The sequence below is a fragment of the Lycium barbarum genome, chromosome 3 (genome assembly GCF_019175385.1).
Source record: "Lycium barbarum isolate Lr01 chromosome 3, ASM1917538v2, whole genome shotgun sequence".
NCBI classification, from domain to species: Eukaryota; Viridiplantae; Streptophyta; class Magnoliopsida; order Solanales; family Solanaceae; genus Lycium; species Lycium barbarum.
In genome coordinates, this window is record NC_083339.1 from 138,891,846 (window position 1) to 138,906,993 (window position 15,148).

A 15,148-nucleotide genomic window follows, 5' to 3' on the forward strand; every position below is an offset into this window, starting at 1 on the left:
GGGTCATTCTTTTCCTTTCCTCTTTAAAGTTTGATTATTATATCAATCAAATATCGGAGGCAGGACTACATGGCCCTATCAAGACAGACGACTCTTTATCCATCCATGCATTTTAATAAACAAAGTGACACACTATTAAAAAAATAATGAAATTCGATCAAAATTTTCGATCACACGCGATCGAAAAAAGCCAATTTTCGATCAAAATTTCGACCGCAAGGCATGGTCGCTAACAGCTAGGTTGAAATTTTTTTCGACCTCACGCGGTCGAAATAAGTTTTCTACCTAAATTACGAAAATAACTTTTTCGACCACCTGAGGTCGAAAAAGTTATTTTTTATTTAAATATTAATAAAAAAATTCGACCGCACGCGGTCGAAAATATTATTTTTATACAAATATTATTTAAAGTTTTCGACCTCTTCTGGTCGAAATATGATAGAAGATAAAAATAATAAAAAAATATTTTCAGAATTTCGACCGCATGAGGTCGAAATTTAGCAATATTGTTGCCAGATTTCGACCTCATGAAGTCGAAATTCAAAATGTTGCCCAGATTTTTGACCTCGTGCGGTCGCAATTCTAATTTCTGAGTACAATTTTGACCTTATGAGGTTGAAAATTATCAATATCTGGGTGATTTTCGACCTCATGAGGTGAAAATCTAGAAAAAAAAAATCCAGCATTCAACTGCTTTTACAGCAGCTCACCTGCCAATCACACTCATCAACCAAATCAACAATGCAATTCATCAACACGTCCAATTCATCAAAATACTTCTACAATCATAAACTTCACATTCTAAAATCAAATTCAACCTCAAGTTTCAATTTAAAGTACTTCTAAATATCCTTAAAACTACATTCAAACACTTAAACATCCTAAAGTTAAACAACCATAAACTACTTTCTACATTTAAACACTTAAACATCGTAAAGTTAAACATCCATAAACTACTTCCTACAATCAAATTCACCTTCAAAAGTACATCTAATTCGAATTAAAACTATCATAAAAAAAAGATATATCCAAGAAACATAGCAATATTACAATCCAAAAGTATACGAATCAAAAAAGTCAACGTTGGGTGTTAGAGACATGATCCGATTCCTCCCCACTATCCTCATCAAAAAGAGCATGAACTACGTTGTCTTGTGACCTACGTCGTCTACTGGGCTGTGACCTACGAGCATCCCCGTGACACGGGGGAATATGAGAGGGCCCCGAGTTGAGTAAGCTGTCAATTTGGGCCTGCATATGCAACATCCTTGCCTCCGTGGAACTAAGTGTACTTGTTAGTTGACTAACTTTCAGCTTCATTTCTTGGTACTCCTTAGGATCCACTGTCCCTTCAGAAGTAGTACCTACGCCTTGAAGGAACGACGGAAATTGACGACATGCTTGATTAGGCATCCCATAAATTGTCCCATACCTTGTCGGGGGAGCTACCTTCTCCATCCACTGCTGAGCAATTATCTCGTTGGTCATTGACGTCCCGGCTGGCTGACTGGCACAATATTCCAACTTGTGTTGTTGAAACTCGGTCTGAAAGAAACTCGGTCTGAAATTGAAGGATGCAATGTTAATAGGTAAATTTAGTTCAAACAAAAGTAGTTATTATTGTTAGTTAGTGACTTACATAGGTTTGCTGAGCCCTAGGCCCAATTTATTGGTCCGTACCATCGGCGTTCTTCGCCTTCCTCGTGTGAGTAATCTTGAAGACTTCATCTTGAGGTACTTCCTGACCCCTCTCGAGCGTCTACAAATAAATCAAGATTAACAACTAATTTCATATCCAAGCGAGACAAGTAAAAATGAAATATGGGAGATATTACTATGTTAAAAATGAAATATGGGAGCCACAAGTAGTCGTTTTATGTTGTATTACACTCGCTTTGAACATCTTGTATTAAACACGTCTTGTATGTTTGTTAAGTGTAATGAAATTTCATCTCATAGGACTGTCTTGGACATCCATATTATATGGTCTTTTTTGTTGATCCTTACACAACAATTACACTAATTCAAGCAAGGGTTAGAATAAAGAATCTACAAAAAAATGTTATCTACATTCCATATATGTTTTTATTTTTTATTTTAAACTGATCATAGTATTTCCAACAACTTCAAGTGCCAAAATCTTGCTTTCTGAATATAAAATCAAACTTGACTTTGTAACCAAAAAACTTTTGCTATAAATGGTACAGACAGAAGCCCAATTTCATCATCGAAATCACAAAATATCTTGATTTCCCAACAGCCCAAAAGAGAAAAAAGAAAATATTGATTTCCAAGAATATAATATGGCCCCAAGTTTTGATGAAGGTAATGCCTTGTTTGATTTTGTGGTCCAGGAATAATATATATGGTCATGGAGAATAGTGTCAGATCTGATAGAGAATTTAAAGCAATAGAAATATGATAGCTATACCATTACTAATTAGTATACTATACCTAAGTATTTCCTCACCCTTCTTGCTGTATTCTTTAGTATCAATGTATAAGTTGCTAATCTCTCGACTCTGGAGTTACACTCCCAGGTAACTGAATCTTCCACGTTTCACAACTAAAATAAGGCATCTAAAATATTCAGTTGTCGATATTAATGTCATTGTGTGGATTGAGTAGAAATTATGACGCTCCTACCAAATAATTCTCTTCATTTATTCCTATTATTTTACCTTTTTCTGGTGTATATAGTTGGACTATTTATTGATTGATGTCCAATTGAATTACGAAAAGAAAGCAAAACCAAACTATAATAGGAAAATTTATAAAGGAATAGCAATATATATATATATATTCAACATTAATAGCAGAAGCAATATCTATATTCAAATTAAGAAATAAAGGAACCGCAAAAAAAAATCAAAATCAAAATCAAAATTTGATAGGAAAAATGACTTGGCTTGGTCGCAGTACTCAATTTCTAATCATCATCTCTATTTCTAATTCTTATACATGAGCTGTACTTAAATCGGATACAATACTCAATTTTGGGAAAGGAAAAACAGAACAATGATAACATTTAAATAGGGCAATTAGACCCTTACAATTAATTCCACTTGGGCAAGCACAGGTAATCAAAAAAAAAAAAAAATAACAACAAGCCTTTCATGCGACAGAATGGATGTCTCTTTCACTTTCAAAATTTCTTATTTATTGGACTATTTCATAGGTTTTTGCCAACCAAAAGGAACAAAAGAATGAAGGAAATTGAAAGGGATGTTCATGCCTCAGTTAGAGGTATTATTTATAAAAGAGTGAAGGCAATGAAAGTAGTAAATATATTTCAACAACATTCAATTTCAATTTACACTTAGTAAAATTTTAACAAATAGCTACAAATGCAATCTTTAACAATAAATATAATTAATCTACTAATTAAACTACAATTACAAAGTAATGTAACTAATAATGATAGAAATAAGATTGAAAAAAATGGCAAAAAAATGACTTACCTTTAGTGGCGGCGGACAACAAGGGCGCGACGGAGGTAGGACAGTGGTGGGGATGGGGCGTCAGTGGCGGGGAGGGGTGTGGTGGGGCGTCAGCGGCGGGGTAGGGGTGTGGTGGGGGTGGGAGTTTTAATATAATTAGGGTTTTGGTGTTGTTGGGGGTGAGAATGGCCCGATTGAGGTTTGGGGGAGTGTATTAAATTTTACAACTTCATCGCGGTCGAGTTTTTTTTTTAATTAATTGTTTTATTTATATAACTTAATTTTTAAAAATGTTTTTTTTCTCATTTATTATTTGTACAAAATAAGTTTCGACCTCATGTGGTCGAAATTTTTCGAAATCCAAAAAAAAAAAAAAAACTGATAATTTCGACATCATGTGGTCGATTTTTTTTCCACCAGAAAGTGAGGTCGAAATTATTTGATCGAAAAATCCCCTTTTTTTAGTAGTGACATATCATCCAAAATAGACCAGTAGTGTCAATATAATGTCCTAATTACAATGTACCACAAATTTCTTAACTAAATAAAACCATTATGAGTATTTGTTATTCATGGACGTCATTTTATTGGACCACCACCAAGGATATGGGTGGATGGATGGGATCTCTAGCTCGTCCCTTAACAAGAGGTCTCAAATCATAAAAATGGAAAACTCCTAGTAGGAAGTGCTATTCCCTTAAATGAGTTTTATGCAGATCCAAAATATAAAGTTCACGGGTTCTGAAGTTTATCATAGGGAAAATTACAATCCAATATCTTTGGGTTGTCTACTTTAAAAATATGTACAAAATGTATAGGTTTTGTATACTTATAGTAAACTATACATATAATATACATGCACTATACATATATTATACATACCTATACACAACACATCTTGTGTATATTTGGTCCATATTAGTAAACTAGTTGACCGAACTGTACATATATGTAACTTACCTGTTTATTATATGTATATATTTAGAGGATTGCTTAGAAAATATACATGATTTGGATCAAAGTTACTCGATTATGCTGATCAACCATACTTCTCATGCTAGCTCCCCACCCCGCTTACGCGGCACTAATATGGATCAGTTGGCCACTTGATTCGGGATATGAGATAGTTAAGCAAAAACATCTCATTGGACCAAAATCTATAAATAAATGTCTTATTTATGATCATTTACATATATACATATGGAGACACACAAATGATATAATGTTCATCACATGAAATATATAAAGAGGGTTAATGGAAGATTTAGGTGGAAAAAAGCAAGGGGGTTCTGTCCAAATGCACATGATAGTGTCAAACAGCTATAAATGATAGAACAGTGCCTTGAGAAATCATATGGTGTGTATGAATAGTAACCCTACACAGAGTAATGATTTTGAGATTAAAAATAGGTTGATTGAACTTACTACTCTACTACATATATAGAAAGCTTAGCTGTTTTTCATTTTAGGAAAGAACATGGGTCTCATGATCACCTGCTGCAACTTTGAATATGTATAAATCCTTAAATAAGTTTGTCTGTAAGGGAGGCTTCCTTTGGACTTTTTGGAGGTGGCATCATGCATTTACCCTTTAATTTCTTCATTCATTGTTTCCTTTTTCTACTCTGGCATCCGTGGAAAAGTTCCATCTTTAATTCTTTCCATTTTTCTTCATTACTGCTTCAATGTGCAGCCTGTAAAAGGAAGAAAATGTGCCTTCAATAAATTCTTTCTACATATTGACAATTTAAAAGTGACTGTTGCATTATATTCAAGTGTTATTTGCCTTGTCATTTGGTGTTATCATTCATGAGGGGCTTATGCTTTCACAGAGAAAAAAGGTTATGTCTTGGGCTAGTGGGTGGTTAATTAAGGTAGAAATAGAGTCCACTAGCTATTTTCTGGCCCTGTTTTCAATAAAAATTCATTGTTTTGAAGGCTTAAATTTCACAGGTGAAACTTAAAAAATGACAAGTCCTTATCAAAAGAAAGGAAAATTCAAGTAGAAAATAACCCGCTAAAAGGTTCAATTCTTTACCTGTAAAAGAGTAAAGTCGTTCTTCTATATTCAATTTGCAGTGTTTCCTGTTTGTCGATTTCCAGTTATAAATTCCCGTTAACCACGACTTATAGAAACCAAACGATCTATTGCTTTTAAACTATTTGCATGCGTTCATGCACATATTTATATATGTCTTGAGTTTTACCAGTGGAATTTAAAACTCTAGGACAATCAAAAATTGCTCTTTGTGAATTTTTAGACTTTAATTATAGGTTCAAGCAAGTCAACTGGATCCTCCATATATTTTGCATTTAATATCCAATTGCTTTTTCCCAATGCAAATTTTTGCCAAATTCTAAAATTGAAAGAATGCCTAACCACCACCCTTGCCATGTTTGCATAATCCAACCAGATTGTCAGATTTTCAACCTTTCTAGCTTCTCAATTAAGCATATGTTTATTTATGTTTATAAACTTGTAGTAGTAATAAAGTAGTGATCCTCTCTTACACAGAATCCTGCGAGTCACTATTATCATTTTGACCAACTTAAAAAGGAGGTACTTATAAAATGACGATCACCATATCCCACAGTGTATTTAAGAATGAGCAATGTATGACAATTAATTAATCAATGCTTTTCCGAAAATGGACCTAAAAAGAAAACGATTTTTTAACGCAATGTATCAACATTTCAGCCAGATAAACGCCCAATCAGATATTTCATACAGGCCTTTTCTATATTTTAATGTGATTAGAAAAGTTAAGAAGCTACCATCAAATTTGTTACAGAGCAGTGTTTCCGTAAACATCTGATTAAGGATTAGGGTTGTTTTTCGTCATGAGCTTTGTTAGATTGTTGTGTAGTATAAACAATTCAAAATCCATGTATATGTGGTTAAAAACCTACTAAAATAAATAATAGATTTCAAATCTAATAAATTAGACGGGTGTGGTAGAATTCCGAATCTAAACCCAAAGTTCATAGTTTGAATCCGCGTCTCATCCAAAAGCTAAAGTGTTTCAAAAAGCGAGAGGCGTAAAATGCTACTCTCTCTGTTAACTTTTACTTGTCCATAATTGATTTTGCACATCTCTTTAAAACATTTAATATATATATATATATATATATATATATATATATATATATATATATATATATATATATATATTGCATAATACTTGGTACATAGTCTTAAGTCTTGAGAAATGCTTTGGAGATTTTTTTTTTTAATTTTTTGAGAATACGTAATTAATGTTAAGGGTAATATATGAAGTGAAAAAATATTTTTTCTTGATATGTTAACGTGGACAAGTAAACGTAAAATTAGATTTTAGTATAGTGGATAAATAAAAGTGAACGAGACCAGTAAATTACTCGACTTGCCATTGGTACATACATAGCAAATGAACAGGCTCGAAATAAACGTATATTGATTTGTATGATTCTTTACATAGAATCCTATTCCCTATATTTCACAGAATTCATGAAGGAAGCTTCCTTGAAATGAAGATAGCGAGCCATTCATTCTTTCTAGTTTCTAGAACCTTATTGAATGAAGTATTACTAGTTTTCTACGTCAAGAGTCAATACTTATTCCCTCAGGAATTTAATTATTATGTTGGGTGAAATATTAAGCGAACAATCAGTCACCAAAGCACTTGTATTTGAATTGCTTGATAGGGTAATATATTCACTTGTATATTAAGTTTAATCAAAACAGTCATTTTATTGCTCTTCTGCTAAATCTAAACGAAGAAAAAGAATTGACATTACATTTTTTTTTTTGGCAATAAACTGTGAAATATTACCCTACCAACAAAAAGAATCAATACACCTAAGAGAGCACTCAAAGTCCGAGCCACCTTCTAGGAATGGTACTGCCAAGAGCTAGTGAGCCTCTGGAGAAACTGATCAAGTACAAACTGAATATATGAAAGAAACATATTTCCTACCACTCTTAGAGCCTGTTTGGATGGGCTTAAAAAAAATAGCTTATAAGTTGGAAACAGCTTATAAGCTAAAAAAAAATAAGTTGGGGTAGGCCAATTTATTTTTTTTGGCTTATAAGCTGTTTTCAGCTTATAAGCTGTTTTAGATAAGCTAAACCAAACGGGCTTAATTAATTTTTTGGGCTTATTTTAAGCACAAAATGACTTTAAGCTCGCCAGCCAAACACTCAAAAAAGCTGAAAACAGCTTATAGGCAACTTATAAGCCAATCCAAACGGGCTCTTAGTATTCCTATACATGTCTAATCTTGCTCTTACTACACTTTGTATCAGTTGTGTTATGTAACTAGTATTTACATTTAATACTGAAGTTACTATATAGTAGGGTCAAAAATATTTTAGGAAGTGTCAAAAACAATATGGTGAAGATAAGTTCGCCTCGTTATGGACATATCATGGAGCTCGGATGTCGCTCTATCGTCCATTTACATTCAAGGTACCTAAAATTGAAGAGTTGCAGTGAATAATTAATAGCCACTACTTAAAACAGAAAAAAGAAATAAAAGTGTGTTATAACTAGTGCACTTGACAAAGTTGGTTTTTCTGAGAAATTACAACAATAATGCAATTCACGATTATGAGTTTAATACATAATGTAAACAAATTTATATCATGCGACCACCTAAAAGTTACTCCATCCGGATCAAAAAGAATGTACACACTTAGCCTTTTTGTCTTGGATCAAAAAGAGTATCCACTTATCAAATAAAAAAAAATATAATTAATCTTTTTTGTCATATTTGCCCCTATTAAGTGTTATGTGATCAAACCCAATACCTATTAAATTATGGGCAGTTTAGTCAAATTACCTATTTTTTTCTAGGAGTTAGTATCTTATTAAGGGGTTTGCAAATGACTAAGTGGACACTCTTTTTTATCCGGAAGGATTACTTAAATGTAACTTCATATAGCGATCATGGATGATGTAACTTGCAAAACATGATAAGTATTCCCGCTAGTAAACTTATATAGTGATGGTGTAAAATTAATTTCTCAGTGTATCAGTGTAAGAAAGTCAAACTTCTTGACTATGATGTTTGAACTCGAACAGGAACATCTCAAGTCAAACTTCATCTAATTTTCATTTCTATAAAATACTCAAAAATATCATAGTACAAACAGTTGAAGCTAATCATTATTAGTATTATTCACTACATATGCATCTTTAACATTACTTGTAATTTACACTTTTTTGCCGTTGCACATATCAGAGTTTTTGATCAGGCTACAAAGTAAGTAAAACCTATAAACTAAACTCCAAAGCCTAATTAACAAGTAACAAACACAAAAAAACAGATAAAAGAACACCACCATTAAACTTGCTATATGTTGTTCTGAAGAAATATTTACTAGGACTATCATTTACTAGTAAATGTTTCTTCAAAAAAAGTTAGCAGATTCACCCAAGTTCATTCCCATAAACTCATCTTGTGCTGGTGCATTAATAGCATCATCAAATAGCCACTTCTCTATCAAAGATAACGGGACTTGTGACTCCTCCAAACCTGGCTTGTTAAATAAAAATCCATTTTCAGCATTCAAATTTGGCTTGCTTTCAACTTGAAAAATCGCGGTATTTTCAGGTGTGAAAGCATTGCCCTCACTAAACAACGAGTCGAAACCCTCAGGTGTTGTAGCACTTATGGTCCCTTCACTAGGACTTGAACTCGAACCCGACCCTGACCTGATTGACGGGTTATTAAACGAGCTTTGAGTATTTTCCGAATCCGATCGACTTAATTGAGACGATTTGGGTGAATTTTTCATCCAATTCTGAAGCAACTTAGAAATGTTTTCCGCGCTAGATGCATAAGAACTTGATCCTTGAACGGGTTGGACTGGAATTGGACTAATAGGATCTGCTTGCGAATTGGATTTGTCTAGTGATAAAGCCTCACAAAGGGCTTTTTTGGCCATGTGGATATCTGTTTGAAGTCTCCTTTCCCATTGTCCCTTTGAGAAATTTGATTGAGATGATGATGAGGTTGATCCTTCTTGAATAGTATTTTCATCTTCCCCATGAAGCTTCTTCAGCTTTTTCCTTAGATGAGTATTCCAGTAATTTTTTATATCGTTGTCCGTCCTTTGTGGAAGATATGACGCTATCGCTGCCCATCTACACCAAAACATTAAATAGAAACATGTTAGAGACTGGATCAATTACATGAGACTTGAGAATCTACGTAGTTCAGTTGGTTCGTTATAACAATTTTTATTAATTCTGTTTTCCATCTTATAACTCCCTCACAATTTTTCCCTTTAAAAAAACACGAGATCTAGCCCTAATTCTTTATTGGGATTACCAACATATAAAAATCGGATCTAATAAAAAACAATTGAAAAATTGAAATTTTGCATGGTACCTGTTGCCAAGAAGAGCTTGGAGGTGGATGATCATCTTTTCTTCATGTTCTGTGAAGTTGCCACGTTTGATACCGGGTCGGAGATAATTAGTCCATCTAAGCCTACAGCTTTTGCTGCATCTAAGCAAACCTGGGGAAGAAAAAAGAAGATGAACGGCTGTGAGTAAAACAGTTGGATGATACGTGTTGATCTTATGGATGGAATTCTTTTTTCCAAGGCGGTGTGAAGCGGCAGAAATAGTATTAATTAGTACTCCTACTATACATTTAATGACTAACAAACTTCTCCAGAAAAAAATTAAAGATGTCAAATTAAATTACCTGTATTACTGGGAACAGCTCTCCAGTTTCCAGGACCATGTTGTTGAATGTATGAAACCAAGATGATATCCTCTTCTGGTGTCCATGGTCCTTTTTTCACCCCAGTTTTATCGCAGCAAGGTGGTCTTCCCATTCTAACTACTTGATGATGATCTCAAAGAACTAGATTTCACTCTTTCTTTTTTCTTTCTTTTTGAGACTAATTCCAATGGAAAAAGAAGTGGTTTTCGTTTTGTATTGCTTTCTCTCTTTGTTATTTTCAAGAGTGGAGCAAAGTTGTGACAAGCGTCTAAGGGAGTGGGGGATACTTGTATATATACACAATTTGTTAAAGAGAGAGAAGAGCAGGAGAGAGTCTTTAAGCTGACCAAAGATGAAGAACTGGTAAAATCCAAAGAGTCAAAAGCGGCCAGCAATGAGCATTTACTCATTTGGTTGCAAAAGTCAGCTGTTTGTTTATACTCCATCATCTCTCTTTTACGTGTCCACTTTTGATTGTACGCACCCCTTAAAAAATAATAAATAAAGTGCAAAATTCACCATTGTATCCATATTAATTGGTGCATATTTTTATTAGATTTAAAAAATGATTTAAAGTGAGTATTTAATACTATGAGTAAAATAGAATAAAAGAAATTGTCTTATCTTGAAATGCTAAAAGTAACAAGTAAAAGTGAAAAATCTATTTTTAGAATACCGGACAAGTAAAAGTGAACGGAGGGAGTAATTACTATATCTGATTTATGTGAAACTCTTCCCGTTTTAGTCGATTTCAAAAGAATGATAGTTTTTTTTTTTATATATATTTAGTACATCGTTCGTCCATTTTTACTTGTCTGCTATACTAAAAATAGATATCTACTTTTACTTGTCCAGATCGGAGAAACCAAAAGATAATTTACCATTTCATACCTTTTTTTACCTTTACTATTAATTATTGGGTTAGATACTTCAAGAAATTGTTAGTGACTGTATAATTTTTGAAGTTTGTTTCATTGATTTTAGTTATCTAGGTGATTTATACTCCCTCCGTTTCAATTTATGTGAACCTATTTTACTGGGCACGGAATTTAAGAAAGAAGAGAATGCTTTTAAACTTGTGGTGTAAAATGTGTCATATACACTTTTTGTGGCTATAAATCATTGGATAAAGATATATTGTTTTCAAATATAAAAAGGAGTTATTCTTTTTAGCACAAACTAATAAGGAAATAAATTCACATAAATTAAAATGCAGGAAGTAATAATTAGGAATGATATATTAAAATCGACATTTTATCTATTGCTCCTTAAAGAGTGTGTCAAGTTAAATATGAACAAATAAAAATGAACGAAGGGAGTAACAATTTAAATTTAACTTTAAATTTTAACCTTAATAAGATGATTGCAACTACAGAAATACATTTCTGTTTAAAGTTAGCAACTTCTTTTTCCTTTTTTTTTTCTTTTTGTTTTTTCACTATGCTCTTAACTTTTCACCATAACCTTGCATAATTTTGCGATTTCCCAGAAGATTTTACTTATGTAAGCGGAGAAGCTTTAACAGAGTTATCAGTGGTGATTTTCTCGCTTGAGTTGATTGAAGGCATTACGTATTCAACCTTGTAGAGACTGTGAAAAGGTAACTTTAATTTGAGTCATGCAAATCGTACTTTTCATACTATGAATGTTGCTGTAATCTATCTAATACCAAATAAACCATTGGTTAAATTACATAACAATATCTTCTTTTTTATCACTTGAACGGCGGACCGTGCACTAGACAGCACACTTGCAAATGAATTAATTAGGAAAAGAGACTGATAGATTTATTCTTCTTAGAGGAGCTTCTAGATTGGTTTACTTCATGATTATGATAGTGAATTGTAAGAACCATCTTAATCATTAGTCACCCTTTAATGAAACACAAATTGTCCTCCTAATTTTTAAGGACCACAGTTGTTAATTCTCCATTTGTATGTTTTTTAATTAAGAAATTTGTCTGAATGCCACTTGCACCTCTCATTGAATTCGAAAGAGAAGTGATTTTAATTTATTGACAGGAACACGATAAGATTTTGATTTATTTTATTTGACAGGAGCATATATAGAGTTAAATAATAATTCTCAAGTTCCAATAGCTTCATATAAATTAATAACATTTAGTAATTTAATTTCTTGCGTATGGTAGATTCCGTGAACTGATCACGCATGTAGGAAATATATGGTTCACTATTTTCCAGCTCTTCACGTCTTCTGCTCAACAAAAATAATTCATGATATTTTATCAAGTGACAGCCCATCAAGGGAAAGAAAACAATTGTTTGTTAAACATGCATGCAAATCAGAGCCCGTGATTGAAATTACTTTTGAATTTAAATTAATTCCACTTGTTAAACTCTTTACAAATAACTAAAACGGGTCATCATGACAAAGATCGGGAATTTGACTTAACCCCAAAGGGGAGCAAGAAAGCATCAGTCTAGGTCTGCCCAACTGTTTGAAATTTTCTAGAACCATTTGGTCAGGTTTGAAAAGATTCGCTAATTGATTTAGTCGACATTATATTGACATTTTCTTTGTTTCACTTAACCCTAAATCTAAGGAATATGTTTCTACGTGTGTGCAAACTTTCACATGGTTCTTGCTTATTTACATTTGACTTCTACTATTTGTTGGTGAATCGGTGCAAGCAACCTCTTCTCCCCCCCCCCCCCCCCCCCATCTCACCTCTACACCCCACCCCTAGAGAGGCCCAATATAATTATATAAAAAAAAAATTAAATTATATATATCGTTAGTAACTTAGTATAATTTTTTTTTTTACAGTTTCAGATCATCTTTACTCGTTATATCAAGTAATATATTTTTTCTTAAAATTATAATTATTTAATTTTGGAAGACTTACCTGTATGTATATATTTTCTGCGTGACTTACTAGGTAAAAAAATTATACGTATAACTTAAAACTCTTATACTAAAAAAGAAGAGGAGGGAAATGGAACTTTTGTGTAATTGTTTAGTATTGGAAAAAGTCAAAGAGGAAATCTGTCAGCATGATATGCTAGAAGACAAATTATATTTTGTACGAAGTGATGGTTTGGCCTTTGGGTAATATACAGCCCGGCCTGGCCCGGAATGGAATTCTCTTTTGATGTGCTGAGGTGGCAGATTTTCCATTTTTCTTTTACAGGACCAACCCCCATATGCACCAGCCACCCCATCCTAGCCGGCCCTATTAGAGAATGAAGCTGCTAAGGTGGCCCCCAAAACATTCTACTAATGATTATAATAATGATAATTAGGATGAGTAGCTTTATACAGCGGGGAAAATGTATTAAAGCTTTGTTGAATAAATTGATTTCGGTACCGTACAAAAAATATACCATTTCATTAAAGTAAAAATTATTTGGTGGATCATAGCTTAGTTAATTGACCACCTGAATTTTCACTTTATCGGTGAGGGTTTAAATCCACCCATTGCACCCCTCTCCCATTTTCCCTTCTACTGCCGCCTATGTAATAATAATATTTTTTTTTTAACAAAAACAATTGTTTGGTAAGAACCTGGAGCGGATATAGAATTTTCAATAAGAGAGCTTGATATGTATAAGTATAGTATTTCCTCGAAAGAAGTTTTTAAGGGATCCATATCTATTAAAATTTTAATCTCTGATTTCGGCGATTGAATAATCATTCAGTCCTCCTCTTTCGGGACAACACACATACACACCAAACGGTTAAATAATTGGTGGAACTTTAGAGATAGAGAGATATTTCTATTTAGTTCATTTCTTTTCTATTTTTCTATCTCCTAGTTATCTATTTTCTTTAGTTATTTACTGGAGCAATTATGATCTGAAAATCGATCCAGGAAAAGTGTTCGGATCTATTATGACATAGCCTTGAGACGCTCAACAGATCTTTTAACCTTTTAAAACCCTTTTAGGCTTTGTTTTGATATAAGGAGGAGTTTCTTGTGCGACCTAATGTATTTATAGAAGTTATTACATGAAGCTATTTAATCTTCTAACATTACTTTTAATCGTTAAAATGTGTACAATTTCTCGTGAAAATCTGTTAGCAGCATCTGAAAAAATTATTTAAGTTTAACTAGTCGAGTCAACTCTTTTTTACACAAAGGTAACGTCAAATCAATATTTAACCGATCAAGTGACGAGTAACTTAAGAACAAACAAGAAACAATTGTAGTACGTGGCAGTTGCTGCCACTTATTACATTTGATTTGATAATATGTAGGAAGCAGTGAAGGTTGCTTTCTTTTTCTTCCCTTTTTTAAGTTATGACTTGTTAGTATCCGACGTAAAAAATTTGGAGCTTATAAGTGGAAACATAGAAATTGTCTTCTTCTTAGTGTTAGTTTCTCTCCAAATCCAGGAAACATGATAAACCCATCCTTATGAAAAACGAAAGTCAGCACATTCACACTGATGTGTTCATTTCTTGAATGGATGGATAAAACTTTCGGAAAGATGTCGTGAAAACCATGTGTGCATCATTGTCCTATCACATGAACTCCTCAAAATAAGCTCTTACTCTTCACTTTTGCAATGTCAAAACAAATTTTCCACAAATTAAGAAATTAATTACGTCACACTTTTTTTGCTATTTCTCAAAACTTGAAGAAATGTTGTTGGATAAAAGTTTGATGTACTTGAACATAAGAAAATATCCAAAAACAAATGTTGGCATCATAATCATAATTATAAGCATGCCGCGAGTGAAAGTTGAACGCCGCTCTAAGAAGATTGTGAAAGAAGTTGAATTCATCCATTGAATAAGGTAAGGTGTTCACATTAATGTGTACAATGGAGTTGCCTGATTTGTGCTTTGATATTTATCTCTTGTAGGTACTACAAGTTACTACAATGTATTTTTTTTTTTTACACAATTAAGTCATTTATAAAGTATATATAGATAAAATCACTTAATAATTATCATAATTGATAATCTAATAAAGTTAATTAATTTGGTATCACAAATTAAAATGCACTCATCTCCTCAGGCTCACA

General features: G+C 32.9%; 2 protein-coding genes across 2 annotated transcripts; both read right to left on the reverse strand.

Annotated features, from left to right (window-relative positions):
• Nucleotides 1-805: 805 nt before the first annotated feature.
• LOC132634287 (uncharacterized) lies at nucleotides 806-3,597 on the reverse strand. Its single transcript, XM_060350560.1, has 3 exons — nucleotides 3,462-3,597; nucleotides 1,640-1,759; nucleotides 806-1,561 (listed from the first exon to the last, which is right to left on the reverse strand). Exons 2-3 carry the CDS (start codon nucleotides 1,726-1,728, stop codon nucleotides 1,078-1,080), a joined length of 573 nt encoding a protein of 190 aa, XP_060206543.1. The 5' UTR covers nucleotides 1,729-1,759; nucleotides 3,462-3,597; the 3' UTR covers nucleotides 806-1,077.
• A 4,965-nt stretch (nucleotides 3,598-8,562) lies between these two features.
• On the reverse strand, nucleotides 8,563-10,455 carry LOC132632946 (myb-related protein 306). The gene is made up of 3 exons (XM_060349098.1): nucleotides 10,137-10,455; nucleotides 9,816-9,945; nucleotides 8,563-9,568 (listed from the first exon to the last, which is right to left on the reverse strand). The coding sequence occupies exons 1-3, from the start codon at nucleotides 10,267-10,269 to the stop codon at nucleotides 8,833-8,835; spliced, it is 999 nt and encodes a 332-aa protein (XP_060205081.1). The 5' UTR covers nucleotides 10,270-10,455; the 3' UTR covers nucleotides 8,563-8,832.
• Between the last annotated feature and the right edge of the window lie 4,693 nt (nucleotides 10,456-15,148).